This window comes from Phaethon lepturus, unplaced genomic scaffold (assembly GCF_000687285.1).
Source record: "Phaethon lepturus isolate BGI_N335 unplaced genomic scaffold, ASM68728v1 scaffold8991, whole genome shotgun sequence".
Lineage (NCBI taxonomy): Eukaryota > Metazoa > Chordata > Aves > Phaethontiformes > Phaethontidae > Phaethon > Phaethon lepturus.
Genome location: NW_010515545.1, coordinates 115613 through 143204, shown reverse-complemented (window position 1 = coordinate 143204; position 27592 = coordinate 115613). Strand labels below are relative to the sequence as shown.

Genomic DNA, 27592 nt, shown 5'->3' with positions numbered 1-27592 from the left:
ACAGATCTTGGGTCAGAGTTATATTTTCAGAAATTACTCAAAGATCAAAACTCTATAAAATTCACTCTAAGAAACTCAGGTCAAATTTTGCTCCAAATTACCCTTGTGTAAATATAAATTTTGACCATATATGTTGAGAATGTGACTTAAACCAAACAGCATAGGAACTACCCAGGATTGGTATGGGATGCGCACCCTTTTATTTGCTCCTACTGCATATATAAAACAAAAAAAGCATATGAAACAATTCTATGTGAATTGAGAATACAGTATATGGTTACGTACAGAAGTGATGTAAAGCACGTTATTGTGAAAGCATACAGCAATGACGAGCAGCATTGGAAGGCTTTCAATATGTTTAATGTCTGGGTTTACAGAACGAACCAAGTCAAAAATCCATGTGCCTCCCCAGACGAGGAAGGTTTACAAGTTTTTAAAACTGGGCTGGTGCTCTTGTGAAATTTCAGGCTTTTCTTTCTCTTTGGGCTAGAAGCGTTACACACTTTCTTTTTTGGGCTAGAAATTTTACAGGTATCTTAAGAGGTTATTTAGATGGACATTTTGAAACAGTCAACAGGTCAGTTTTTGTTAAGGCTGTGAACAGTTTGTCTGGCCACCCCCTTAATACAGAAGGAGCTGCTGCATGGGGTGTCAGAAAAAAAAAATCAGTAAATAATCCTTCATATTATAGTGTACAGGCGTAACAGGGATCGGATGAGGGGGCTCACCAAGAGTTAAATTTCAGGAGGTTTATTTTGACTCGAGTACTATGAAGGCTAGAGAAGATGCAGACGGCTTTATGACATCGCTTTAAAAAAAAGTGGATTGAGTCACTAGGAAATATATTTTTACTACTGTTTCAATCTGTTTCACATATACTCAATACATTTATTTTCCTTTAAACTCACTAAAATCCAAACATCTTTTCCTCCATGAAAATAACCAAAAGAGAAGGTATTTAATAACAAGCTTGATGTCATTTAGGATGAAGCCTCTCATTTTTTCATTATCAGCATGTAAGACTGAAAGGGAACTTTGCCAGTTTGTACTACCTTAATAGCTTGTGCGGCTCTGTTTTATTATAAATTTTAATGAATTGGATACTTGCATCACTAAACTTCCTGTTTGACTCAAGAACCTTCATGCAATCACTCAACAGAAACTTCTTTTTAGAGCCCAGCTTGCTAACTGGTATAATTGACACAACATTGGCAGTACTGCCAATGTTCTTCGCAGTTAACGGCCTTCTCAGAGCTGACAGTTACTAACAGCTCCTGTTGAATTTACTAAATGCCTTTCCTCAGTTACTGCCAAGGATAGTTATATTAGGATGCAAAGTGATATTATGCAATAAAACTTGCACTTTGTATCAATATCTGAAGCGCCTGACTTATTTTTATATGAAGTCAATCAAATGGAACCAGAAAGGAATAATGTCCATTTAGTTGTCTTGTGTGAAAATATATTGCCTTTGGATTAATTGTAGTTCATGTAGACAATTAAAACAGAGTCTTGAAAACATTATGCAGCAGGAGAGCTCCTAGAACTTTGCCCCAGTTCACAGTCATAAGTGATAGCAGTCCTTACTTTACAGGCATGTTATATAGATTTAAAGACTTATAGAAGGCATGCCTGACTTCTTTAAAGACTGGGGTCAAGCATATGTGGGCAATTTGATTGGTTCACAGAAGAAATCATCCAGACAGCTGAGGTGAACCGAAATGTCTACACATTTCTAACATGTTTGGATACAGCATTTTATTAGGGTTATGTAACCTATCACAGAATCACTAAGGTTGGAAATGATCTTCAAGATCATCAAGTCTAACTGTTAACCCAGCACCACCATGCCCCCTAAACCATGTCCTGAAGCGCCACATCCACACATTTTTTGAACACTTCCAGAGATGGTGACTCCACCACCTCCCTGGGCAGCCTGTTCCATGCTTGACCACCCTCTCAGTAAAGAAATTTTTCCTAATATCCAATCTAAACCTCCCCTGGTGCAACTTGAGGCCATTTCCTCTTGTCCTATCACTAATTAGTTGGGAGAAGAGACCAACAACCTCGTTGCCACAACCCCCTTTCAGGTAGTTGTAGAGAGCGATAAGGTCTCCCCTCAGCCTCCTCTTCTCCAGGCTGAACAACCCCAGTTCCCTCAGACGCTCCTCATCAGACTTGTGCTCCAGGCCCCTCACCAGCTTCCTTGCCCTTCTCTGGACACGCTCCAGCACCTCAATGTCCTTCTTGTAGTGAGGAGCCCAAAACTGAACACAGGATTCAAGCTGTGACCTCACCAGTGCCGAGTACAGGGGCACAATCACTTCCCTACTCCTGCTGGCCACACTATTCCTGATACAGGCCAGGACGCTGTTGGCCTTCTTGGCCACCTGGGCACACTGCCGGCTCATGTTCAGCCGGCTGTCAACCAGATCACTGGTTGACATGACATGGGTATCCACTCAGCTATCTCAAAGTAGGTGTTCCAAGGTCTTACTCAATACTGATACACAAGTGGAAATGAAAAAACAGAATCTGAGCACAAAGCAGCAAAATTGTTTTTCCTCTAATGACTTCTTCATTATGAGATAAAGACCTGCCAAATGGTAGCCTCACCTCATAATCTGGACAAGGATATGTTGCAAACCGTCCTTCCTGAACAAGGAGGGTTGCAAAAATGAATTAATAAAGTGCATGTAATCCTTCAAATAGTTTGGCAAAACCCAACTCTTTTCATTAGCTGTAATTATTTCAGCTTTCTCAACTGCTCATGTTTACTTGATGATATCTGTGGAATCCTATTTGGGAAAATGATCAAATTTATGTTCTCAGAACTGCTCTACTTTAAAAGGAAAGCCAAGGAGGTTGCATATCAGCGTTAGTGAGAATGACTTCATCTGATTATCCTCCAGTGAGAGGGACAATGCTTCTCAAAGCCACACTTCTTAGTGTTGATTAAAAGTAGGGGAGAATATTTCTGTTGTTACTACTGTGCTGACTTGAAATTGCTCTGTACATCCTGAATACCCACCATGCAGATGAAAGGACTGCTCTAATGCAGCCACAATATATTTTCAAAGACATACAGTACCTCTCCATAAGTGACTGTATTATTATAAACCCTCATTTCAGGATAGACATTCTCCAAGTACCACTTAAAACTCCGGCACTGCAGTCGCTGTCGTAGAGCTATTCTTTCAGAAACATCTCCAAAGTCAACTCCAGGGTTCTACAAAGCAGAAAAAGAATAAAGAAATCTCACTGCATTGAATTTACACTTGTTTTCTTTACTGAAACCAAATTGGAGTTCATTTTGTATACCAAACTCTATTTCCTTCTCTTCTTTCTCTTTTGCAAGTAGCAGCTCAAACAGCTGCTGTTGAGAGCAGACAATAAATATTAATGAGAGTCAGTGGAAAAAGAAAGATAACAAACAAGCAAAAACCAAACATAAATCAAAATAAGAAGAACACAATAAGAATGTTGTTACTTACAGCAATTCTAAATGTTTGCAATCAAACCTGAACTCTTTTGCTTTCAGATTCATTCAGAATTTAGGTGGTAATTCTGATCTAAGATATGGCAGCTTTATCATGGTTTACTCTACTAACAGCCTTGTTTCACTAATGTAAATGAGATCAGAACAGACCTGTTAAAACTTCAAAGCAAAGCTGCTCAAAAAGTCATTAAGCTCCATTAAACAGTTGCATAGACCAACATTCAGTTTACTGGAACTGGAGCTCATTTGCAATCTTGAGCCTTAAAATGCAGTTAAACTCAAAACCTTCTTTATAATTCTACTTCAGAATTTAATTCATGTTTCAATACAAACCCCATGAAAAACACAGGCTGTAAGAGTCAAATCAATGTGATCAAAACCAGCCATTTAAAAATTGCCTGGTCCTGAGTTGGTGTTGTTGATTTAAAACATTCTAAATCATCACAGTTCAACATTAAGACAGTAACTGAGTTACCTCACCTAAAAGTCTTTTCCGACACTGCATGAATCAAATGGACTGAAACTGGGGAGTTTTGCATGGATCTGTCTTAAGTGCTTTGTACATTTCCTGCAGAAAGATTTCTGTACGTTTTACAAATGATGTCTAATGCAGGGTTACAAGACAGCAGCAAATCTTAGCTCAGGGTTTATTAGAATCCCCAACAGATGCCTCGTTTTCAGGAGCGAATACAAGTGTAATACTGAACAGGTTTTTCTATTTGCCACATAAAGAGTTTACTATGCTCACTGCTGCTTGCTGATGCATCCTTTGTCATGAACTTTCTATGCAGCATCCGTTCAAATGAATGTTAATTTACGTACTACTTCAGGCTACATGGAAGGAGAGCAATTCTTGGAGGTGCTCAGTACAATAAATCATTCAATATAAGATTTCTTTATCACTAAAATTGTTGAGGAACAGATCATAAGCAGGGGCATACCAAATATTTGGTTAACTAAAATAAAGCTATGCTGACCTGCTGATAAAGGTTACAGGAATATGATCTTGCAAATGTGTCCAAAGATGATCCACTAATCAGGATACACATATGCACAGACCCTCAATAACTTGGAAGGGAGCGAGTTGTGAAAAAGATGGTGTGAGTTATGAAAGGGTTAATTTGGATGGGTTTTGGTATGGCAGAAGACATGTATTTTACTTGCCTCCTTTCTTCCCAACTCTAAAATGAAGCAATACAATGCCCTCTTTGCAGTGCCATTGCTACAGACCACAAGAGCAGCAAATTGAGCAGCTATGAAAATGCTGTGCTTACTTCTGTATTAGCTGCAGTCACGCAGTGTGATGGTACAAGAATGAGGTGTCCACAGAATTTAGTATGTGGACATATTCTTTTTAACCAGGCAGTAAGGTATCTAGTTCTCCTGCAGAAGTGTTTTCTTATGGCTTTTAACAGTACAGTACTTCTTAGTCATCTAGATTGAATACTACAGTGGAATAACTCTGTGAACACGAACACTAGCTTCCTTTTCCTGAGAGATAACAGGGTTATTTTTATGATGCACATTTTATCGATCAATTTATTTTATGGAAAGAAAATTTTAACATTCAGTACTTATGCTGATTTTATGCCTCTTAATGTAAATGTGCCTTTTTTTTTTTTAAAGCATTGCTGTATAGCTCAATGCAGAAAACTACATCAATAAGTAATCTCAGAGAGATTAAAGGAAATCATGTGTTGGTGTAAATGCTTATTTAAATGTCTTGTCTTTTCTCAGAATTCATTTGCAGAAGGCATCAAGCAAACAAATTTACCAAGGTTACTTCTTTTTCCTCTCCTATTTGAAACTTACCATTTTATCAAATTGATGCAAACAGGGTCAAAATGTCCCTAAAAAACTTAGATGGATGCTGCTTTGTCTTCCTCCTGCTATCACAGAAGTCTCGTTTGGGAAAGAAGTTATGCAGTATTGCCTTGTTAAGGCAAGAGAATTCTCTGCAATTACCTCTCATGCCAAAAGAAGTCACCAAAACACGTGTTCATAGAGACATAACTTTCAACATTGCACAGTGTCCAATACTGAATAGCAGTAAGTGGAATTAAGACTCATGCGAATGTCTTAGACATCACATGGAGAAGAATGAAACACTGCTCCTTTAGGTATATGTATTTTCAAAACTACAACAGGAATGGACAAAAATGGGTTTTGATATATTACCTAGGTACCAAAGTACAAGTAGGTATTTAGGAGACAGACTAAATCCAATGAAGTCTTTGTCAAGACTCCTGTGACTTTGATGGACTCCAGGTCGTAACTGAATATTCACAAAGACACTGCTGGCTTGGCATATTTTTCTGTTCTGATAGGAACAGGAAATTCTGTTCCCATTTACTTCAGTCAGCTTTGAACAATCCCCTCATATAAGGATTAATTAAACCATCATTACCTACAGAACGGAGTACGCTTCCCCTGAGCTGCTCTCCCTGTGCCCCTTCACATGAATAACTTGGATGCCAATAGCACTAAAGGATAGAGCAGCAGTCAACTTCCACCTGACTGGGATATAATATATACCTCTTCTCTTGAAGAATTATGCTCAGTGGAGATGTAGCATGTGATATACTTACAGAATAGAGCGATAAATTGAACCTACAGGTTATCTAATATTTATATTACATGGATTCCTAGAGGTCCCCACATGCCATCTACAATTTGTATGCACAATAAGAAACAGAATGCGTCCACATTGCAACACTCAGCCTGTAGACAATAAAGCTAGTTAATGTGTGATTCTTTTATTGCATACTTTGTTTTCATGCTGGTGAGGTTTACTGAGTCTCATGATGAATGATAATATTTATTTATGGACATTTCTGTAGTCCTCACCACTGTAGCATATGAACACCTCAAAGTTTAATGGCATCCCAAATTAACGACTTCTTCTGAGGAAGCGCATAAACTTGAAACATCGTGCTCTAGTTAAGTTATAAATCTGTGTCACGGCTCCTGAGCACACACCAAAACTTACACCAAGGAAGCAAGTTTATATGGCTGAACTCTCCATATTGAGCACGCACCAACATATAAGCACTCTTCCCCCTAAGCTTAGCCTACTTCATACAACTGCAGTAACCTCCTTCACCTCAAAGAGCTAACGAGGAACAGCCATCCACGTTTCTGCCGCTGTTCAGGAGAGAGCGTGACCCATACTTACTGCCATGGGGATGTTCCATGCCATGTAAACATGTGACTTGAAGTCATCCATCCAGACCTCAGCGGCCCGCAGGGCGTTGCGCTTTGCATAGTAATCAATGTCGTTGTTGTAGGGTTTCTTTGTGCGTTCAATATGTGCCACGCGGGAACAGGGTAACACCTCCATGCTTCCTCCACACTGCCAGACCTGGGAGAGTTGCAGGAAAAACAATTCTATGATTTTTTTTTTTTTCTTTTCTTTTTAAGGTGATACAACTACCTCTTTTCAGATGCTGTACATAGAGTGTTCCATAGGTGGAGATGGGTAGTATTGAACGATTGCCCAATTTACCAGCTCTGGGGGCGAACCCCCTCCCTCTCCACATTGACTGTAGATGACTCTGAGGTGAATACAGCTGGCTGCATTAGGTACATAAGCTTAGGTATCATAAATATCCAAGTCCTTCCCCATAATGTCACTGTTTTTGGAACCATTAGGCAGAAGACGAATTATAAGGTGATAACCTCTATCATAGGGGTTCATTTAACCTAGTGCTTGTTACTGAAACTTCAGCAAAAATCAGTTGTATCATCTGGCTGTGTCTGGCACTGTATACATGGGGGTAACTGTATCAGCTCTCCAAATCAACTAACAAACTTTTAATAGTTTAGATGCGACTGCCAGAAAACTCTGATGCCTGCTTTAGCGTACATAAGGATCTCTGATGACCTATTCCACACCAGAGACTTTTATGTGGGGATTTGAACATTACCTTTGTGAAACGGAAGGAATTACCCACATGCACAATACCAACAGAAAAAAAAATATCATGGAAACACACTTATTTTCTCATTATGGAAACTCAGACTTTGATTGCACATCAGTCAATTATTCTTTTCCTTTTCTAATCTAGCCCCTGCAGGCTTCACTGATTTTCAGTGCAGCAATTCTCCCTTCACAAACATGCTTTGACCTACCTTCAGTAAGAAAAAAGCACTGGTACAGGACGTCTCAGGGAAATTTCAGCCAATTATAAGACACAAGTCTTAGCACAGGATGCCTTGGTAAATCTGGCCATTAACCAAAATATGTGTTTATTTAGCAACAGAGGTTACTGCCACACTTGGCAGTGGATGCGAGCACAGCAAATGCGTTTCTCACCCAGCGCTCCTGCAGCCTCTCAGCCACTTACCTGCCAGGCAGAGAGGAAAGGAGAAAGCTCTGCTGCAACTATTCTGTATACCTTTACCTGCAGCCCTGACTCATATAAGAAGCAATAAATGACCACTTATCTACTACCCCTGAGTTGATGAAGACGGACAAAATGGGCTGAGTGGAGACTGTATCACCCAGCCCTCCCAGACACCACCGTACCCATAGTGTGCAGTTTTGTGCTGTTGGTTATTTACTGTCTGAACTCAGTGGTGGGAAACAAAGACGACTTGTCTCTCTGAATCGGCGAGATTAGGAATGATGCAGGGTGAACGAAGCTTATGTGCTTCAGTTGCCTCATGTCTGACGTAGTACTCTAGCCTAGCTGAAATAAAAGATACTAAAATATAAGCAATAATCCATTGCTTTCCAAGGCTGCCTTTTACTGAGCGTAAGAGCTCATTTCCCGACAAGATGCACTCCAGAACAATACTGGAGCAGTTCTCCATCTAACCTGCCTTCTCAGGAACAAAGGTAAATTGATTGGGAGGTGGCAGATAAAATCCTCTCCTCCAGTTTGGCTTTTTTTTTTTTTAAATATTTTATTAGGTAATATTTATTTGCTGCTTTCCAAACAGTTCTGTAGTAAATCGGTGGCCACTGGAATTTGCATTTGGTAAATAAAATACGCTGAAAAACACACTGCTCATAAATTTTGACTGACATATGCTGAAGGTTTCTAGTCCAAAGGGGGAGTGCTACAAAAAAGAAAGGAATTAATTGATTTTCCTGATCAGAAGGTGGAATGAGCAGTACACTTTTGTATACTGCTATTTGCCCAACCCATCCTGAAAGTCAGCTATTTAATGCACAGCACATTTTTCTGTCTCTTGATATAGCTAATGACCTTGTAATTTTTATTTATATATTTTGCCACCAAGGGCAAATACATTTTCTGAGCGACAGATTTATTTCCTTCCAATGCCACTGCTCATGCAAACCTGAAAAGAAAAAGGTACTAAACTGCAACATTAAAGGAAACAGTTTAGCTCATCTGTAAATTCAACACAAACAGTTATTTATCAGCAATAAATTCTCCCCAGATGAAATCCACAGGGAGCTCAGACACCTGGCTTTGAAGAAAACACAAGAAAAAAGGCAGCAGCAGCCTCAGGCCAGATGATGCTCACCCTGTCAGCCAGGATCTTCGGTGCCCAGCAGTCAGCGTGAATTTGCGCTGGGGAGTGACCGCCCCGCCTGCAGCCGGCTAGATCGCTTTACGTTTACATTCAGCTACTCCCTTCCCCTACCGCTCAGCCCCATTCTGCTCTTTGAAGAGACAAAGTCTGCTGAAGAGTGGGAAGGAAGGAAACAGCCAGGAAATAATAAAGGAAATTTTGCTTCCTATGAAGATGCTAATTTACCCCAGATGACTTGGTTTTTCTGGGAATATGTAACTTTTAAGAGCGGTGGGGGGTGTTTCCCAGGGTAAGGATGGGACTTCCAGTCCCAGAGAACGAGAACTGGATGTACAGCTTATGGGGCGAGGAGGCAGTTAGATAGTCGTGTGTCACCAGGCGTACATCATTGCGCCACCATTTCTCCATATCCTGGATAAATGCCATGACTGCTCGACTGTGGCTCGTTTCTTTTCAGGCCAGACAAAGTCTCCTGTTTCACTTCATAAGGATTAGTTGCTGTTCAGCAGAGCACGGACATGACTCTGCATCCCCACACCCTTCCAGTGCACTGCTAAGTACAGAGTGAAGCACTTGTCCTCTCCCTTTCCAGCCTGATGATTACTTATCGTACACAAAATGTATTTCAGTAGTACAACCAAGCATGTGCACCCAAAACCAGCCAAGATACCAGTAGTTAAGAGGAGTCATATGAGATTTAGATGCAGACTCAAGACTTGTGTCCGAATCAAGAGGATGGAGAGGTTTGATAGCACCTTCTCCTTGCTGGACACAGAATTGAAAGACACGCGTGATTCGGAAAACCATTGCCTGTCTGCCGCTAGCTGCAGGAAGTCTCTGAAATATAATGAAGGATGAAAGAACAAGGAAAGTTTTACTGTGTGAAACAGATATGAGGGGTGAATCAGCGGCTGCCCCCGAAACTGGTTGACTCTCCTCCTCTCTTCATCCTCAAACCATATTTAATGACCCATTTTAACAGTACTAAACACCCCATTTCTTTCCACATAAAACTACGAAATTATGCCAGAAAAATAACTACATGCAGCTATATAGCATTTATCAAGCAGAGTTCTTAAAGCACCTTACTATAGGAAGCAAACTATTTCTACCTGTGAGCATAAAATGATGCCCAAGTCTCTCCAAACTGACACATTGCAGGCAATCGGAGGAAGCCAGCTTCCGTATCTATGACGCCTTCTGGGATAACAACACATTTCCAACCCAAGTAATTCCTCTCGCACTCGGTTGCCAACACTAACTGTGTGTTTCAAGGGTCATTGACTGAGAACGTGGAAGTTCAATGGTCTCTCTGAGCGAGTCCCTACAAGGGCACACACCACTGAAAAGCAAACTCAGCCTTCTGTTCCCCATGGAGAGGCAACTACCCAACAGTAAACTTTGTTTCTGGCATCGCAGCACGCACTCAAACCTGTATTGGAGGGCAACAGTCGGGGCAACAGCCCAGGCTCCACAGGCTCCCACACAGGCTCCAGAGGTGCCCTGGGCAGGGCACAGAAGTGGCTCCAGCTGATAAGCAGCAACAGCAGAGATGCAGACAGGCTTCTGCTTTGTGCGCTCCTCGACTCACGGCAGCTACAGCCCACGGACTCGGCTTTGCCTCTGCGAGCGTCGCACTGTGCAACGTTTTAAGACATGATCAAGTAATTCCAAGAGACACTCAATTTATTTGCTAATTGTAGTTAATTTCTAATTTCAGTATTGCTCTTTAGGCTGCTATAAACAAAACTGATAGCAATATAAACGTTACCATAGCCACATCACCTTAGCATTTCTACTGCTAATTATCTCAATCAACTATTCTATAAACAGACGTATTAAGTATTAGTAAGAACAAGTGCCCACATCAGAGGTAAATTACAAACTGAATGATAACGTTCATGGTTTGTTCTACAGTGATTTACTGGCACTAATTACTAGCCCTTCCTGTACACCTGAGATATGGCTGTCCTACAGAAAAGTGTTTACCATTTATTATACAGTAAATCAGACATCATGTTCTATGCCTCACAGAAAACTGAGATGAGACAGTGTCTTGTCTACCATGACCTAAACTGTGCATCACCAAAGTTCTCTGAATGCAGGTTGGGTACCTGATTTAAAAAGGCTAATAAATTCCTATGCTGTAACTCCTGCCAAACAAGAGGAAATTTTCTGGAGAAATATGTTTTCCCACAAGTACTTGTTGCTGAAGGTCCGAACAATAATTTTTAACAGGATTTTAAAAAAATACTGGTTTAAAAAAAAAAAAAATCCAGAAAACATCTTCAAGCAGTTGTCATTTTTTTATATAAATGAAACTATCAGTATCCTAAAAAGGAAGTATAGTTTCAAACCAAAAAAGGAAATCAACACTTTTGACAAAAATCCAGGTATTTTGGGAGCGAGGAAAGGAGGTCAGGCAAAGTAAAATGTAAAATTCCATCAATCAATAAGGGTCAAACAACAAGCCTGTGGAAGCAGGATGCAGAGCTGGCTGCACTGCTGGGCTAATCAGTTCCTAAGTTCTGGCAATATATATACGGAACATTGCTGACACAGCCTCCAGCTCTGCAGGTGAGACCTATTTCCAATAGCGTCATGCCCCGCTGAGCGAATGTCAGAGCTCAAAAACGTCGTGGGATTTAATACTGGGGTGAGCGGTTTGCAAGTGGGCAGCTGCAGCTCCCAAGGTGCTCCCACTGATCGCAGGGAGGGCTCTTTCTCCGTGCCCTTCGTGCCCTCTAAGTTGAAAGGCACCCCACGTTACCTTCAGCTGCTCTGCTTTTTGAAAATACATGTTTACCGACTTATGAGTGAAATGATTCATGCCAAGAATGACAATGAAATTCAACTATTTTTTGGCCATTCTTATGCATGTTTTTAGGAGCGTCGGGAGAAGGGGGTGCCTGCAGTCTACAAGTAACTACTACCAGAGATTATTCATTGTTTCAGTCAAAAAACACAAATGTATAGCTTCACAAGTTCAGGTATGACATTATTTTGTACACTAAGCCAACTGTACATGGTTATTTAATTTGGTACAAATTATCTCAGTAAAAGCAAAATCAGTAGGTAAAAATGAAAATGGCATTTTATGAAGGCACAGCTGAGGAGACAGTTAAGTCTCTTAACTAAGAAAAACTGAGACTGGAAAGAAAGATCATGATCCTTAAGAACGTTGTATCCTGCTGTGAATTTTGCAGTTTAAACACTTTGGTGCTTGGTGAGACAGAAAAATAAAAGCTTCAGACTTTCTGTTGCAACTATTTTTTCCATCAAATACACCTTTGATTCTAGCAGCTGGAGAGATGAGGTATCCAAGAACATGTAATAGTAGAAAGAGGACTTCAGAAGGGCCGTGGTGGGGAGATTTGCTTCCAAGCAATTACCCTTTGCTAACAACTGCACAGCCTCTTTTAATGGAGACGCCGGTTCTGTGCCCTGGTGCAAACACCGCAGGTTTACAGATGCCAAGGCAACTCCTACGCAGAGTGAACCAGGCATTTGCAACACATTGGTCTCCACCTGGTTTAAAGCTAGCTGAGTAAACATTTGCTTGTGTTTCCAGAAGAGAGCTGGGATTAGTCCTGCTCTCTAAAAATATAGAAAATCAAGCAATTAATGACACTTGCAATAATCTGAGACTCTGAGCCCATTTTTCATAGTTAGCGAGTGCTCTGGAGGTGGTGCCAGAAGGGACTATTACTGTACACCTTGCCGTTGTGTTGTAGTAGCTTTGTGCTTTACCTGCTTCCAAGAACTGGCGGCCCTTTCAGTAGCCTTTGCTGAAAGAAATAATCACTGTCTACGTCTTCCAGCAGTAAGAAAAAGGAAAGAATCAGCGTTAAAACCTGCACGTAGCAGCAGGGTCCTCTCATTTCTAATGTGCGCAGCAGCGCATGTTGCCGGGCATTTCTGCAATGGTTTCTGCAAGAGGCAGCACTTCAGAGGTGGATGTTCAGCACATCCTGAAACGAAACCCTTATGCTAGAACTGGACTCTGATGAGCAGCACTTCACAGAAGTGGCCTTTCAGATTTCAGACTTGCTTTTCTGTGTGAAGGCAACAGAAGAGATGGAGGAGTTTTTAAAGCAGCTCAGATGTCGTCGTTTTATGATATCCCAGCGTGGGAATTCTTAAAAGTCAGGGATCTCAGGTTTTCTTCAATTTTCAAAGCAAAGCCTACCAAAGATGGATGTCTTCTAGACTACTCACACACACCTATGGCAGGACTGGAAAAGATTTTCCTATCGTGAAAGAATTTCCACACATTTCAGAAATTTTGCTGATCTAAACTGTCAAGATTAACATCAATCTTAAAAGTTTTCACTAGTTGAAACACAGGCTCTTTGTCACCTCCATCTTCCTAGCCCCAAAAAACTACACCCAAAATGGTTTTCTTAAACTGAAGCACTAATGATTTTTTAATGTTTGGTGTTAAAAGCTTTTTTTAATATAAGCATACGTTAATCTGAAAGGTCAGTTTAAACTGAAAACCCAAACCTTTGTTGCAAAAATAGCAAAACACAATCGTTTGACAACATTAAAAAGAAGTATTTGTTCTCATTTAGAAATCTTGTCAAAACACAGACTTTTTCACAAAAGTATTTTTGCTTTAATTTATCAGCCGGAAAAGCCTCAAAAACCTGCCCATCAAACTTTAAGAAGGCCAGTGGGCTCACAGCCCTTCTCAGAGTGCATGTGGCCTGGAGATAAAATGCCTTAAATCACTGCGACAGACCATCCAAATGAGGGGATCTGACAGAGTGATTAAATTGTGGTTCCTCAAGGCAAAAGAAGTCTAAGTACTTTCTGGCAAAAGTTGCAATATCTGAAGGGCAGGAGGACACGCAACCCAGGTAGTAAATTCACAGCAGCAGGTACCACTGGGCCCATCTCAGCTCCTTTAACACCGCTGTGTAAAATAAAGTCCATGTGTACAGCAAAGCTACAGGAAAATTCCTACTCTGAGGAAGTAAAAGAGAAAGGTAACTCATTAACATTAAAAACATGCGTAGGAAGATGATACTGCAGTTTTGGCCTTTCTTTCCAGTCAGCCACGGACCAACAAAGCCTACATCAGAAGGGATTCTTCAAAGTAAATTTGAACCATGACAATAAGATCTTTTTCCCTCTGAAACACAGGAGATCTCTAGTTATCATCCAGTCCTTAATGGATGTGGCAACTCTTCTAGTGCCCACTCTAGAAACCAAAAATCACTATGAATATAGCACACTTCAGGTTCTTGCATCTCTGATACTGACTATTTACGTAGTTCACTGAAAACTGATTTTTCAAAGTAATTTATAGCCTGACATTTTATTTTTTTCTCATGGGGTTTTATGGCTATTCTTTCTTCCACATATTCTCAGTGTTGACTAGAGAGTCATATTTAATCAGATGTGCTAGATAAAGTGCTCTCATTGTTTTTCACTTCACATAGGAAGCTGTCAGAAACTAGGGAGCTGTCATAATCAAACACGTCACATGGAAAAATTTAATCACGTGGTTTCATTTTGTTCATCAACTACATTTTTATAATCTTTAAAGACAGCCATAATTATGGTTTAAAAAAGCCCCATATCTCATTTCTCAAAATAGCCTGTGCTATTTAATGGTATACTTACAGAGTAAAAAACTTTCCACACTGGGACAAAACAGCTTACATCAGAGACACTTTTAGCTGCCAAAAAAAAAGAACTGAAAAAAGGAAGAAATCACATCTCAAGATCCACATCATATGTTTTGTCAAAGATTTCAGGATAAACTTCTGACCAATGTTTGCAAGTTACAGGACCCAAAAGGGTCCTTGTTGGACAGATCATGACGTTGTCTCTATTACAATCCCTGCCTTTTTGGTTTCAGCTCCTGCTAACAGCAGTTTATAGATAACAGCAGATATGTAGGGAATGTGACAAAATCTCTCACACAAAAGCTAATTCTGTCACTAGGATAGTCTCATTAATGTAGATATGTAAATACCTAGCCCCCCACTGCTCTTGCTGCCCTGTAAGGCTGGGAACACGCAGAAGCATTTGTGGACTATTGATTTTGGAGGGTTGAATTTCACTTGGGGCTCACCTCAAGGTTTCTCCTGGCTTTCCTGGCTCATGCAGCATGAACTTCATTTGATGACTTCTGTCTTCAGCATAGATATGGAGGATAGAGCAGACGCAGTCATACGAGTCTTTAGTATATGTTTGGAACTAGTATTACCTTAATAAGAATAATGATAATAATAATAATTTTTTCAGTTGCCCCAATGACGAAATCTTTGGAAGCTAGCTGCTTTTCCCAAAACTGTTACGATAGAGTTCAAGGGTATCTTGTTAGATCCTCTTCCTCCAGAGTCATCTAATATGAGGTTTCATGGCAGATTCAAAATGTCACCTTTTCTTTGCAGGATAGTAAAAAAATTATTTCATCGATACTTGATTAGCATTTAAAATTTGTTAGAATTGATTGGAGTTTGACCTCTTGGGTTTGATCCCTTGGGGTTTTCTAATATTTACAGATTAAGTGCTTTCAGAGAAAAAAAAGGCAGTGGGGCCATAACGTTACTGCAATGAGACACTCAACTGATGCATGTTTTTTAAATTTCTCTGGTGGCTCTTCAGTAGCAAATTTAGAGGTTGTCCTTCACGTGTTTCTTAGAGGTTACACAGAACCTCAAGCCAGCTAATATCTCAGATATGACAACAGTGAGAAGATTAAGAGGGTTAGCAGAAGGCCTTTCAGAAGAAAACAGATAAGCGTGAAGAAATTGAAACATATTCTAGAGAAACTCGCACTCAGTTACTGCTATCTTACTGTAAAGATAAACTTTGTGTGGAAATAACTAAGTCAGATAAATTAATAGACTAGCTGCTATGGGAGGGAGAAGATAGGATTTAAAATTATATTAAAAATATCCCACATACTCTAACCACTAATCCGATCTCCATAAACCAGTATTTTCCAAAATTTTTACAAAGAATATTGCACCTTTGGAAAAAAGCATGTCTAGGGAAGAAGCTGAGGATTTTATGTGTGAAGTAGAATTCCCTTCTGCAAGGAAAATTCCAGACTCCCTGAAATGTCTTGGTGATGGGGGATGGAAATTGCAAAAAACCTTCAGAAAAACAACAGCAGGCAGCTACCACATAGGCTATCTGCACATCCAGCATTGCATAGGCCATGCTTTGTATACGGATTTAAAATACGCATTGACGAGGATGGCAAAGACTAAAATATCACGCCAAGCCAAGGTGGTTCAGCAATTCTTGTTTACCACTAGCAAGGTTCATCTATAACTGCAGTGATACTGGTCAAAGACCACCTGCTCTGGTAGGACTGTTCCCTGAGGAGCTGGTGAGAAGGCTTCACAGGCAAGCAGAGCACAGCAGGAGTTAAGCACGGGGCTGAAATGGTGGCAAAATGCAGCCAGGTCTGTACTCAAAGAAATGTTAGGACAGCTTACACAGATACCAGACTACCATCACGGGGCTCTGGGGCCTGCTCCTCATTCCCAATCATGAGGATTCACATGGCTGCAAAGCAGAGCCTGCTTCTGGCGATCATGGTATCTACCCTTGCCGGCAGAAGTTCCCTGGATGCCTGCCTGCTCTGGGGCAGGAGGAGAATTATCCAGAGGCTCCACTGATCCTGACTGATCCAGCTGCAGCAATGTGCCATCTGCCCTGCGGGGGACAGTGGCTCACCCTTTTGCTGAAGGCATGATCTCTGTCAGCATGTCCCTCAGGTGGAAAAGGATGCGGGAGATGATCTGTTAGTGCAAGAAGGCACTTAGGGAGCAGAATTTTGGGAGATGGCAGCTTAACAGGTAATAACAAAACAGGCGACCTCACAGGCACGGTGTATAGCAAACGTTGGTACGTGCTGTATTGCTGACCTCAGGTGCAGATAAGCACTGTTCACCTACCATCAACCTCATTGACATCATTGCTTAGGGATGGCATTAGGGTCTGACAGGAGAGGAAGCATTGAGGAATGGGAATAGGGAGAAAGAACAGCCTATCTAAAGGCGAGTTTTTACTTTTCAAAGACTTGTTTTTCTTAGCAAATGAATGAATGTTGGCACCTCAAAATGCTCCAGGAGATGTTAACAGCTCCTATCATGTCGATGACAGGCACAGAAAAGAGATTGCTTTGAGGCATATCCTGGAACTTCATAGGCTAGAGACAGTAACTCTAATTCCTCTGAGTTCTCCTCAACTCTGAAAGAGGCTATAGATATCTTCTCCTGGTCTAATACCAGATACGTTGGTTTTTTTGCAAGCCTCCATTGTTTTTCCTTGTATAAAGTAAATGCAATTTGGTGTATCTAATTTAGTTTGGTAGTTGTCCCAGGCAGATGTTCCTCATAGCATATTCTTTAAGAACGCATTTGATAAGAATAATTTTCTGCCTTCTTACTCAACTTTTTCCCAACTCAATAGAACCACTGTCAGTCATTTCAGCACAGACAGTGTACTGTAACTGTTAAAATTCAACAAATTGGCTTTGGAAAAATATGATCCACGTGGGATACATGAAATGGCATTAAAGACCAGCCCATCACCCTTGTTCCTCACTTAGCAGTCATGTGATTGCTTTAGGTTGTTGCTTCTCACTTACCACAAAAGGCTGTAGAGAAAATCCCCCTCTAAATTCAAGCCTCAGCAAGGGATAAAGACATTCGTACATTAAGCTTACATCAGAAAACCTGCAGCTGAGCTCCTGCAACATTTAAGTTCTTCGGAAAATACCTGTTTTGCCAGACTCTGAGCTTTACTAACTGGCACCAAACCACCAAATAAGGTTGACTAGTCAGTTCAGAAGCTTCTCCTGAAACACAGGAACCGATATACTAACTGCTCACTTGGACACTAGTCCAAGATTAGCTCAAGATTAGATCAGCTGAGCATAGCAGCAGTCCAGGCCAGGTTGAAGCACAGTGTCAGATGCCAGGAGAAGATTAGGAAGAATGCTGAAGGTCAGAGGAGGGATGCCTTGCTTGCCACATGTAGGTGTTCACATGACACTTCCATAATAGTCTCTTGAAGAGTACAAAACTAACTCACAGAGAACAGAACTGGGGCACTTTCTAAAAACCATCACTTATAAAATAACTGCATTGACCACACTTGTCATTGCTGTCTCAATTTCCAGTAATATATGTCAAGATCAGTATATTCCTCAATCATTCAGCTACTAGATCACTGGCTGAACAAACTGAGAGGCAGTCAGTCTATGAACCGTGCTGATACATGTAGTATGGCTTTCTAAAACTTTGACTTCCTATTGTAAAGTCTTACCTAAAAATAGTAACTGGCACTTAGTCATTATATGCCTTTGCCCATTAGCAGTTTCATTCCACTGAGGTTTACAAGGCTCTGTATTAACAAAAATCCGTCCTTCAGATGACGTAGCAGGGCACTGTGCTTTTGATCTGAGGCCAATTGCACTCTTGCCCTAGCCAGGGCTGTCACCTATGGACACTGTTCATAAAGTGACAGCTCCTTCAGAAATCAACTTTTCTTCAAGAAACTCATTTCTTGGGAATGGGGAAAAAAGTGATGAGTACAGAGGACCAGATTTGGTTAAAACCCATCACATGAACTAGTTTAAACACATCTCTGAGAGAGTGCTACAGCCAAAGATTGTCATATTTAGATGGGGTTTTTGTATGCACCTAGTTTAGGTTCAGGTTTGGGCTTTGGATGTGTGGTCAAATGAGGATAGCCTTTGAGCTTTTGAGGGGAAGAGTTGTTTTATGTTTCAAAGCCCTTCCCATTTTAATTTGGTCTCTCAGATGAATGGGGATTATTTCCTCTGACTAAATTAAAGCAAAAGTCAGACCTCCAACCCATAAGCAAAATTAAAAGCCTTTGCCAAAGCCATGTCCTAGACTTAAAACACCCACACTAGAAACCTCTGGAGTTGCTCTACTCATAACACCAAATTTCAAGTTTAAACTTTTTGAACTCAGAAAGAAAACAGAGTAAAAATGATACAGCAAGTCTGGAGTCATATACATCAGTGCATGTGGCAACTGAATTACAGAATCACAGAATGGCTGAAGTTGGAAGGGACCCTCTGGAGGTCATCTGGTCCACCCTCACAGATCAATCAGGGCCACCCAGAGCCAGTTGCCCAGGACCAAGTCCCAGTGGCTTTTGAATATCTCTAACAATGGAGAGTCCACAACCTCTTTGGGCAACCTCTCAACATTGTCTCGACAGTCTGATTTCAATTAACTTCTTAAAAATGGCAAATGAAATGGTTTTCACATTATTTAGGGTGCCTATCCTAGTAAGTCTGGGGGATAAACTACTTCTAACTTTGCAGAAAGGGCAGACAGCAAGCATGTAACTCAAAGGCACCTTTTGTAACAGGCAGGCAAACACATTATCCTAAAACTAGGCAGAACCTCTAGTAGCATCTCCCTTCAATTGTTACCTAAGCTAAGCCAGGATGAAAGTAAAAGGCAAAAGTTATTAAACTTTTTTTTCCCCCCCGAAGTGAATTCTCTTTCTTGTGTAATACCATTAGCTCACACTTTCAGTCTTTTGCTAAAGAAATAATACTTCCTGTGTGTTCAACCTTCAGTAAGAAGGCTGAAAAATGATAAAATGCTTGCTGGCATTTTAGCTGAGACCACAGGGAGGAAGAATAAAGAGTAGAATTTATTGATGCTTCCATTAGAATAAAGTCATTCTTGAATAAGAAAATACTGAAACAGACTGTCTAATGAAGTGATCACAAAGGGTCTTTTCAAAGGACCCTAAGTGGAGTCATCCTCATTTGTCTTCTCTTTACACAACAGCCCCTTAAATGATCTTTGCATATTGTCTGCACTAAATCCTGCAGGGTTGCTATTTCATTTTAAAGAAAAAAGCTTTTAGGCTGCAAAGGATTCATTCAGTGAGAGCTATTATGCTTATTGTGACTCTGCTGCAGAGCCGAGGGATTTACTATATGCTCATTAGATCCTGCTTTGTTCCAAAACAATCTTTTACAATGCAAATTTTAGCATGCTGATCTACTTAGAATAACGCTTTCCAAAAAAGGCTATTAAAGTAAAAGCTTCTCCTAACGCAGAAACACTACAAACTCAGCTTAATTACTAATATTTTAGATCATGAAGACATCTGGTGTCTCAGCTTAAACTTGGCTTTAAACATGGCTGTGAGCAGTCACAAGGACTCAGTGTTGCGGGTACAAAGCAATACCCCGGACAGTCACAGAGCTCAGAGGCGACATTATAAAGCCATCATAGATGAGGCACATTTTTCAGTTGGCTTTTTGGTGGCTGGCATACAAAAGACTTCATTTGTTCAAGCGCTGGCACCTGAAACATCTAGGCAGCAGAGAAGCCTCACCAGCAGAGATGTTCGTTCACCTCTAAGGTGACCTCTAAGGAGGCTACATGAGATGAGAAGTGCAAGTTCTCCACAGCCCGACTACATAATCATCTCTGGGGCAGTGCTGATGAAAAAAAGGAAAGAAAGCAAGGCAAATGTAGCTGGAAAACATGGCAGAAGTGAAGAGAAACACTCGCTGAGTTCTGACACTGGATGTTCAGCACTCGGGGAGCTGTGAGCGTTTCCATCTCTCAGGAGCGCTCTTTAAATTTGCGTTTGGCAGCTGTGACCTGCAGAAGTACTGACGATGCAGGGTGCACTCTTGTTTTTCAAAGCATTAATTCGATCTTGTTCCTCCTCTATGACCTTCCCAAGGGAGTGGTTGTATGAACACAGAACCATGAATATTATCATCCAGGAGATATACCTGATAGCTCATTCTTAATAGTTCCATAAATCTCACTAAGTCTTAGTGCTTTAAGCACACAGCAGAGAGAATACTGCTGTAAGGAATACTGTGAACCATCCCTCATAAGTACAGGAACCAGCCAGTCTAGTGACACTATATTAAAGCATTCTCTTTTGTACTCTTATTAGCAGAACTCAAGCTGGAGGTAGAATTTATACTGAAAACTGATCTCTAGGAGGATAATTAATAAAATATCAGAGCTGAGCAATAAGAAAAAAAATAGTTTGGTAGCAGAACTACTAAGAAATCATTATAGTAATTGCAGCCATCCTTGCCCACACACCCATTCCAAATGAGATCAACAAACTAAACGTGCAATTTATATTAAAAAAACCCACAAATCATCACCTGCTTATACTGGAGAAGTTCATCTGGTGGGAATAAGCACCTGCTCACTAAACAAACACATGATTATTGAATTCAGATGATGTCCTGTTTTACACAATAAGTGCCAAATCCTTAATAAACATAAGATGCAGATGTGTGTAAGCAGGGCTTGTCACTGGGAATGCTTGTTTACTTCAGATGACAAATCATGATTAAGATTCTCCTCCCAGGGAAAACATAACCAGTGTTAGAGGAAGATGCCAAAAGAGGGAAGTTGCCCATAAACAACTGGAATAAGCTACCTGAAACATGTCTCAAATTTAAAAAACACACCTCTCACTACACTGCCCTTTTGCCCAGGCACAGCTACCCTGGCAGTTACCTGAGTTGCAGGAAGAATGCGAAAAAAATGCAAAAAAACCCAAACTGTGGTGAGTCTGTTACAACATGCTTTGACTTCACCTTTCTGACTAAAGGACGTACATGTCTGGAAGGATTTTTTGATGCCTTAGAGGAAACACACAAAAGCAGGGAAGAGGAACTTTAACAGAAGAAAGCGATATTATGTCCTAGTCATTGACTCTGCTTAAATGCTTTATTGCTACTGTTATTGGACAGATAATAACATTAATCATAGGCTGGGATGTGACTGACAAACTAAGGTATTTTCTATGAACAGAGAGCTTAGTACGTCACCTAAAGAGCTGGTAAAGCAATGTGATTTGGGTAAAATAGAAAAGAAAAAGGCTGTTTGTGATTTTGATGGACAAATCCCCAAAGAAACTCCAAATCTTAGGACTGCAAAGTAGGCTGTCACATTTGTAAATTTGTGGCCTCTCCAGGGAAATTTGAAGTGAGGTGTATCACCAGACACAGCCTTGTACTGGACTTTTAAATTTCATTTTTTCAGGACCAGTTATTCCCAGTTACAAAGATTTGGACTAAGACTTGCTTTAGTTGACAAATTCTTTTGATCGGAGGATTTTGCTTTGTGTTTTTTTTGAGGGGGGTGGGGTGTTTTTTTGTTCTGTTGTACAATGAAACCAACAGAAGTGTATTGTTGGTGACATATAAGAGTTTGCTATGCATGTTTTTATTCTTTAAACTAGATAGGACACGTTTGATCTAGCATAAAAATGTGAAAATACACACACACATTTGGCAGTATTTTTCTCAAGAGCTAAAAGTGTCTTCACAATCGAACACTGTAAATATTAGCTTCAGCTTATTGGGAAGATAGTGTCCTGTATTATTAAAGTGCTGAGCAAATAAGGGATGTTCTTTGTTTGCAAGAGATTTCTAGGCATTAAATATATATAGGTACAGATATGGTTTCAAATTGAACCAAAAATGTGCTTGGCATTTCAAGGTGTTTGACAACTCAAAATACGGAAAGGAAGTTCATTTCAGATCAAGCAAAATATTTTGTTTCAACAACATCTGAAAATATCCTTTTTTTTAGACTGTAATTTAATGGATTCTCTTTTCTCAACAGATTAATTTAGGTATAAAATATTGTTTTGCCAAATCTGTATTCTTTTTTCCAAAAAAGTGTTTGGAAAATTACTGTCCCATTATAGACAAATAGATCATGAGTTGATTACAAAGAAAACATTGACATTTACCTTTTGCCTTTTTATGGCTTCCTTAACTAAGTCATTCATCATCATTCTTCACTCCTAGGCTGGGAACCTAGACACCAAATTTCTGCTGTGAGCAGATTTAAAAAAACCTTCTATTAGAGACAGTATTGAAAAAACAACTATGTCGAAGAAAGCCCCGTTAGTCAAGTCCATGTTCTCCACCTTGGACTTACCACTTCGTGCTAAGCCAAAGAGAAAGGTAATCTACAGCTAATAGGTTTTCACCTAAATTCATCTCTTGTTCTGCTTCCCTGTGTCGGACAGCCGCATGCTGAACCACATGGTGACATCTCTCATGCTGGGAGTCCGTAGCAGCTCTGTCCCTGCGCTTGGAGACAACTGTGAGACAGACCTCAGCAGAGGTTAGAAATGTTTTTGTATCATCCTTCCTTGTTCCTATCCAAGGACTTTCATCCTGGCACCTGAGAGTGATTTGCAGACACCCACTGTGAGCAGGGAGAACAGTATCCCAATTTTTTAAGCCAGGAAACGAAAACGGATGTTTTTCATGCCATCTCTTGATGACTCTGTTCTTATAAAACTCATTGCCTCTGTGAGCTTCTTAGCATGGAAAGCATTAGAACAACTAGAGTACGTTAGAGGAGGATTTCAGAGAATACTTAGACAACTTGCTCATACAGCGTGCTCATACAGCGTGCTCACCCCCCTCAACCTTGCCCTTATTTACTCCTTCCCTGGCCCACCGCAGAATTTGGCCCCTCTGCTTTTCACATACCACTTGATGTTGAAAGTGATTACAGTGCAAATATGCACTCACAAACACGTCACCGCTTGACTTGTGTCTAAGAGAGCAAGCCAGAGTCAGTCATGTATAGCACAGTCCTGAAATACTGGTATCAGCACAAAACTGACCTCAACAGGATGTCAGATGTGATCAGAAAAGTATTGCGTTGGAAAAAATTCAGAGTCATTTTATGTTCCCAGACAGTTGCTATAGTTTTACTCCAAAAGATACACTTCAGCTACAGCTTGGCCAAAATAAATAAATAAATAAATAAATAATTTTTAAAAAACAACCCTTCTCTTATGCCAGTTGTTTTTTATTTCTGGAGAACGGTACTAGTCATTAAATACTACTTTGCTTCATTAAAGTCTGAATTTCCAAGAACTGAAAGGGACAGTGCCACAGGATTAAGTAATTCTTTCATCACATGGCTGATGTGTTTTACCCCTGCTGGGTCACAAGTGCTCTTCATTTACCAAGCTCCAGGTTTTATCTAACTATTTATTTGTGGAGCCTTTGTTGTAAATATTTTGGGCTGCCAAAGAAATAATCAAGAGTCTTTCTTACTTTTCTTTTTCAACCTAAATACAATTCTCTGTTAAAAACCCTTTTCTGATAAAATGGGATGGATGATAAGAAAACAATTACAGTGGCTGCATTGCTTTGCCTATCATCTATAAGAAAATCTGGAAAAAAAAAATAGCTCTACATCATTTTTATGAAGGCACTTTTCTGGACGTTCAGTTCATTTAATGTTGCCCTGGAGCATCTTTGCTGTGAGTAACATGGAATACAATCCACTTGTCTGTCCCGTTGCCTCTAAATAATCTCTTTCCATCTTCTCTCAGAGCCAGGCTGTCACAAGCAGCATAATACCTCAACAGAGATGAAATAAGACAAAAGCAATAACCACAGTCAAGGCCCCCAGGGATTTCTTCGCTAGCTCTAACTACAGTGTCCACTGTATCAAAATCCTGCCTTGTTGCCCTGTGTCAATGTTTACATGCTCTGCTGCTTCTACCACTCGCACTTTCAGAGGAATTCCAGCCTTATCATCTGCTTTGTCAGGTGATGGCAATGACTATTTCCTTTCCCCATTTTTCCTGTCACTGTCACCTCCTGCAAACCAACTCTGCTTGCAGCCTCTGCTCTGTGACTGAACTGTGCTGAGCAATTCCATTATTATATGAAGGATGCTGTGTTTAAAAAAATGATTCAAATACCCCGTAACACTGCAGGAGAAAGGGCTTTGCGGCAGCTTGCATCCCATTGCTGAGACTAAACTGCAGCTTACATCCTTTGTTTTGGCTGGGCCAGGTGAAGAGCTTATCCCGGAGGTGTTTGTGCCCATCCTGGTTCATTCCCTCTGCTCTCCATATTCCCCCATCCCCAAAAGATTACCACTGTTAGAGCTGGTCATGCAAATGTCCTGTAATCTCAGTAAATTATAATTCACGATGATACAGCCTAGTTTAAACACTTAATAATAGGAGCTGCAACCCTGTATCATTTTGACACATTTGGGAAGACTAAGCGTGCAGCTGAGGTTTAGGGAATGGTAATCTCTGTTTCAGGGTGAAGACAAAGAGGCGGCAATATATTTTTACCTAGCTTTGCTGGAAACAAAATGCCTGACTATAATTCATGTTGGCATGGACCTGTTAAAGGGTGAATTTAAATTGTTTTTAAAAGAGGAGTACTGTAGCTGTTAATGTGACAGCAGTTATGGAAGCTTCAATCACATCCAGATGCTACACATGCACATATTAAAATACCAGAAGCATTTTAGAGATCCTCTGAAGGATGGACATGGACAGAAAGAAATATCTCCTTCCATCTGCCATAGAACAAAAATTGAGTAAGGAAATAAAATGTCGTATTCAAACTCACATCTGAACCTATGACAGAGACAGAAATGAACTCTGTTTTCCAATTTTTGGGCTAGTGCCTTAGCTGAAAGATCACAGCCTAAGATTATCCTAACGTAACCAGCTATGGTCAGTCTATGGACTCCACAGAGAACAGGCAGAGAGTTTTTACTCATTAGCAGATCTCTGCAGGATTTCTGGCCAGGAAACATCAGTTCTGCTCAGTAGTTCAAAATTTGTGTTCAATCCTGTTTTTCTCACCTTTATTATTTTGGAGAGAAATCCTCCTCAGTGCTCTGACAGGAATCAGGAGGTGAGAAACACTGGCAGCCCAGGCGAACCAGGACATGTGAGCAAGGACAGTGCTGCAGCGAATACACAGCCTCTCCAGGAGCTGCCGCGGGAGCTCCTGAGCTCCCCAGAGCCGCACACCGTGGGCTGCTGAGGAACGTCATCTAGCGAGAGACCAGACAGATTCAGAAAAGCCAAATCAAATAAATAATCTGTGTGGAATAAGATGAATGTAATTAATCATTGCCTTCCAGTTAAGAAATAGCCTCTTAATTTTTTTCCCAGCGTAGTTTAACTAGGATCCTCCTTCCTGGTTAGAGTCAGTGATTACTGATGGTCCCCAGGAAACAGGCTAATGAATTCACATGCTGGCAGATACATACAAGTTATGAGAATATGAAGACATCTTCTTAAAGATGTCTAAATACTGCCTCTCAATATCTGCAATGATTCATGTCAAAATGCCTTGGGAAGGGCTCAGTAGCACCATCTGCTCCCTTGAGAGAACATGTCTTATACATTCAATGTCTACCTGCATTCATGCACATAGACAGGTGACACAACTGAGTGGAGCATCTAAAAGTGGTAGCTAGAGATCACTAGAAAACTCGGCAGGTACACCTGTCCCATATCTGCACTTGTCAAAGTGTTCAGACTTCAGGTGGTACAGAGTTTGTGCAAGTGAACCAAGAAAATGTACTTTTCACAAATTAACTGTATTTCACTAGTATTCCTTCTAAATAGCATAAGCATGATTTTAAATATCAAAATTATGCCATACAGTGAGACTTAAGAAGCCCAAGATATTTTCTGAGACAAGTCCAAGAGCCAGTTTAATAACTAGTTGCATGGGAAGAAATCCCTGATCCTAGCTCTTTAACGTAGCAGAAAAAGACATAATGAAATCTAATAATTGGTAGCTAATGCTAGAGGAATTCTGACTTCAGAATAAGTTGGGGTTTTTAAAACAACAAAGATAGTTAAACACTGGAAAGTTTACTGGCTTACTGTGGCAAATTCTCTACTACTAAAAGTTTTTTTGTAGTGAGGCTAGGCATCTTTTAAAACCTACCAAAAAACTCAAACAGAAATTATGGGGCTATCTGTATAAGCTGCTGGGTCAGGATCTTGGCCCTCCATTAGCCAATTTAATTGAAGAAGCCTGATAGAAGTTGGGGGATTTAACCTTGCATATAAAATTTCCAAAGTATTGTGGAGCAAGAAAATACCATGGGTCAAAAGAAAGTCTGACAACCAGCAAACTCTACTTCTCAAACTTTTATAAATTATAAATAATTTGTATGTATTAAAAATTAATCAGGTAAGCTTCCTAGACTGGGCTCAGTCCAGCCCAATACCCCTTTGATGCAGAATTAGAAATTCTTCGAACAATATTTCTTTCCTTAAGTTTCTCAGGCTATGATTATTATAACTACAGGGCAAGAGATATGGAAGGAGATTAATAACTCTTTCACAAGGGGAAAAACCTTGAATGCATAGCGCATCGCTTTCTGGTAATCCAAGACACAGTAGAACATCATCTTGCTCTGCGTGTAATCTCTAAGGATGTGCAGTAAACCAGAAGTTATCAAGCAGAACAAACTTAATGTACTTGAGAGCGGTACAGTCATGGGTTTATATTAATAAACTCAAGAGTAGGCAGCAAGCAACAGCTACTACTAAATAGGCACCGTGGCCAGAACTGAACACACTATGTGACACCACCTCAGAAGCAAATGTTCTGCAAATGTCTTCCTCATATAGAAAGTGGAAACTTTATTTTTAAGCTAGCCCTTGAGGAGAGTCATCATATGATGCTAATTAAAAAAAACAAACAAAAACCCCCAAACCAAACCCCCCAACCCCCCCCCCCCCCCCCCCCGCGTTCCTCGCGGG

At 40.4% G+C, this 27592-nt stretch overlaps 1 protein-coding gene across 1 annotated transcript in view; it reads right to left on the bottom strand.

Annotated features, from left to right (window-relative positions):
* The window catches only part of GALNT9 (polypeptide N-acetylgalactosaminyltransferase 9), a gene marked incomplete at its 5' end in the record, with an annotated part of 152794 nt that overhangs the window by 9596 nt on the left and 115606 nt on the right, over positions 1-27592 (bottom strand). Inside the window, 2 exons of the mRNA XM_010295802.1 lie at positions 3092-3229; positions 6675-6860. Coding sequence (XP_010294104.1) covers positions 3092-3229; positions 6675-6860 — 324 coding nt within the window. The remainder of the gene's footprint in view (positions 1-3091; positions 3230-6674; positions 6861-27592) is intronic.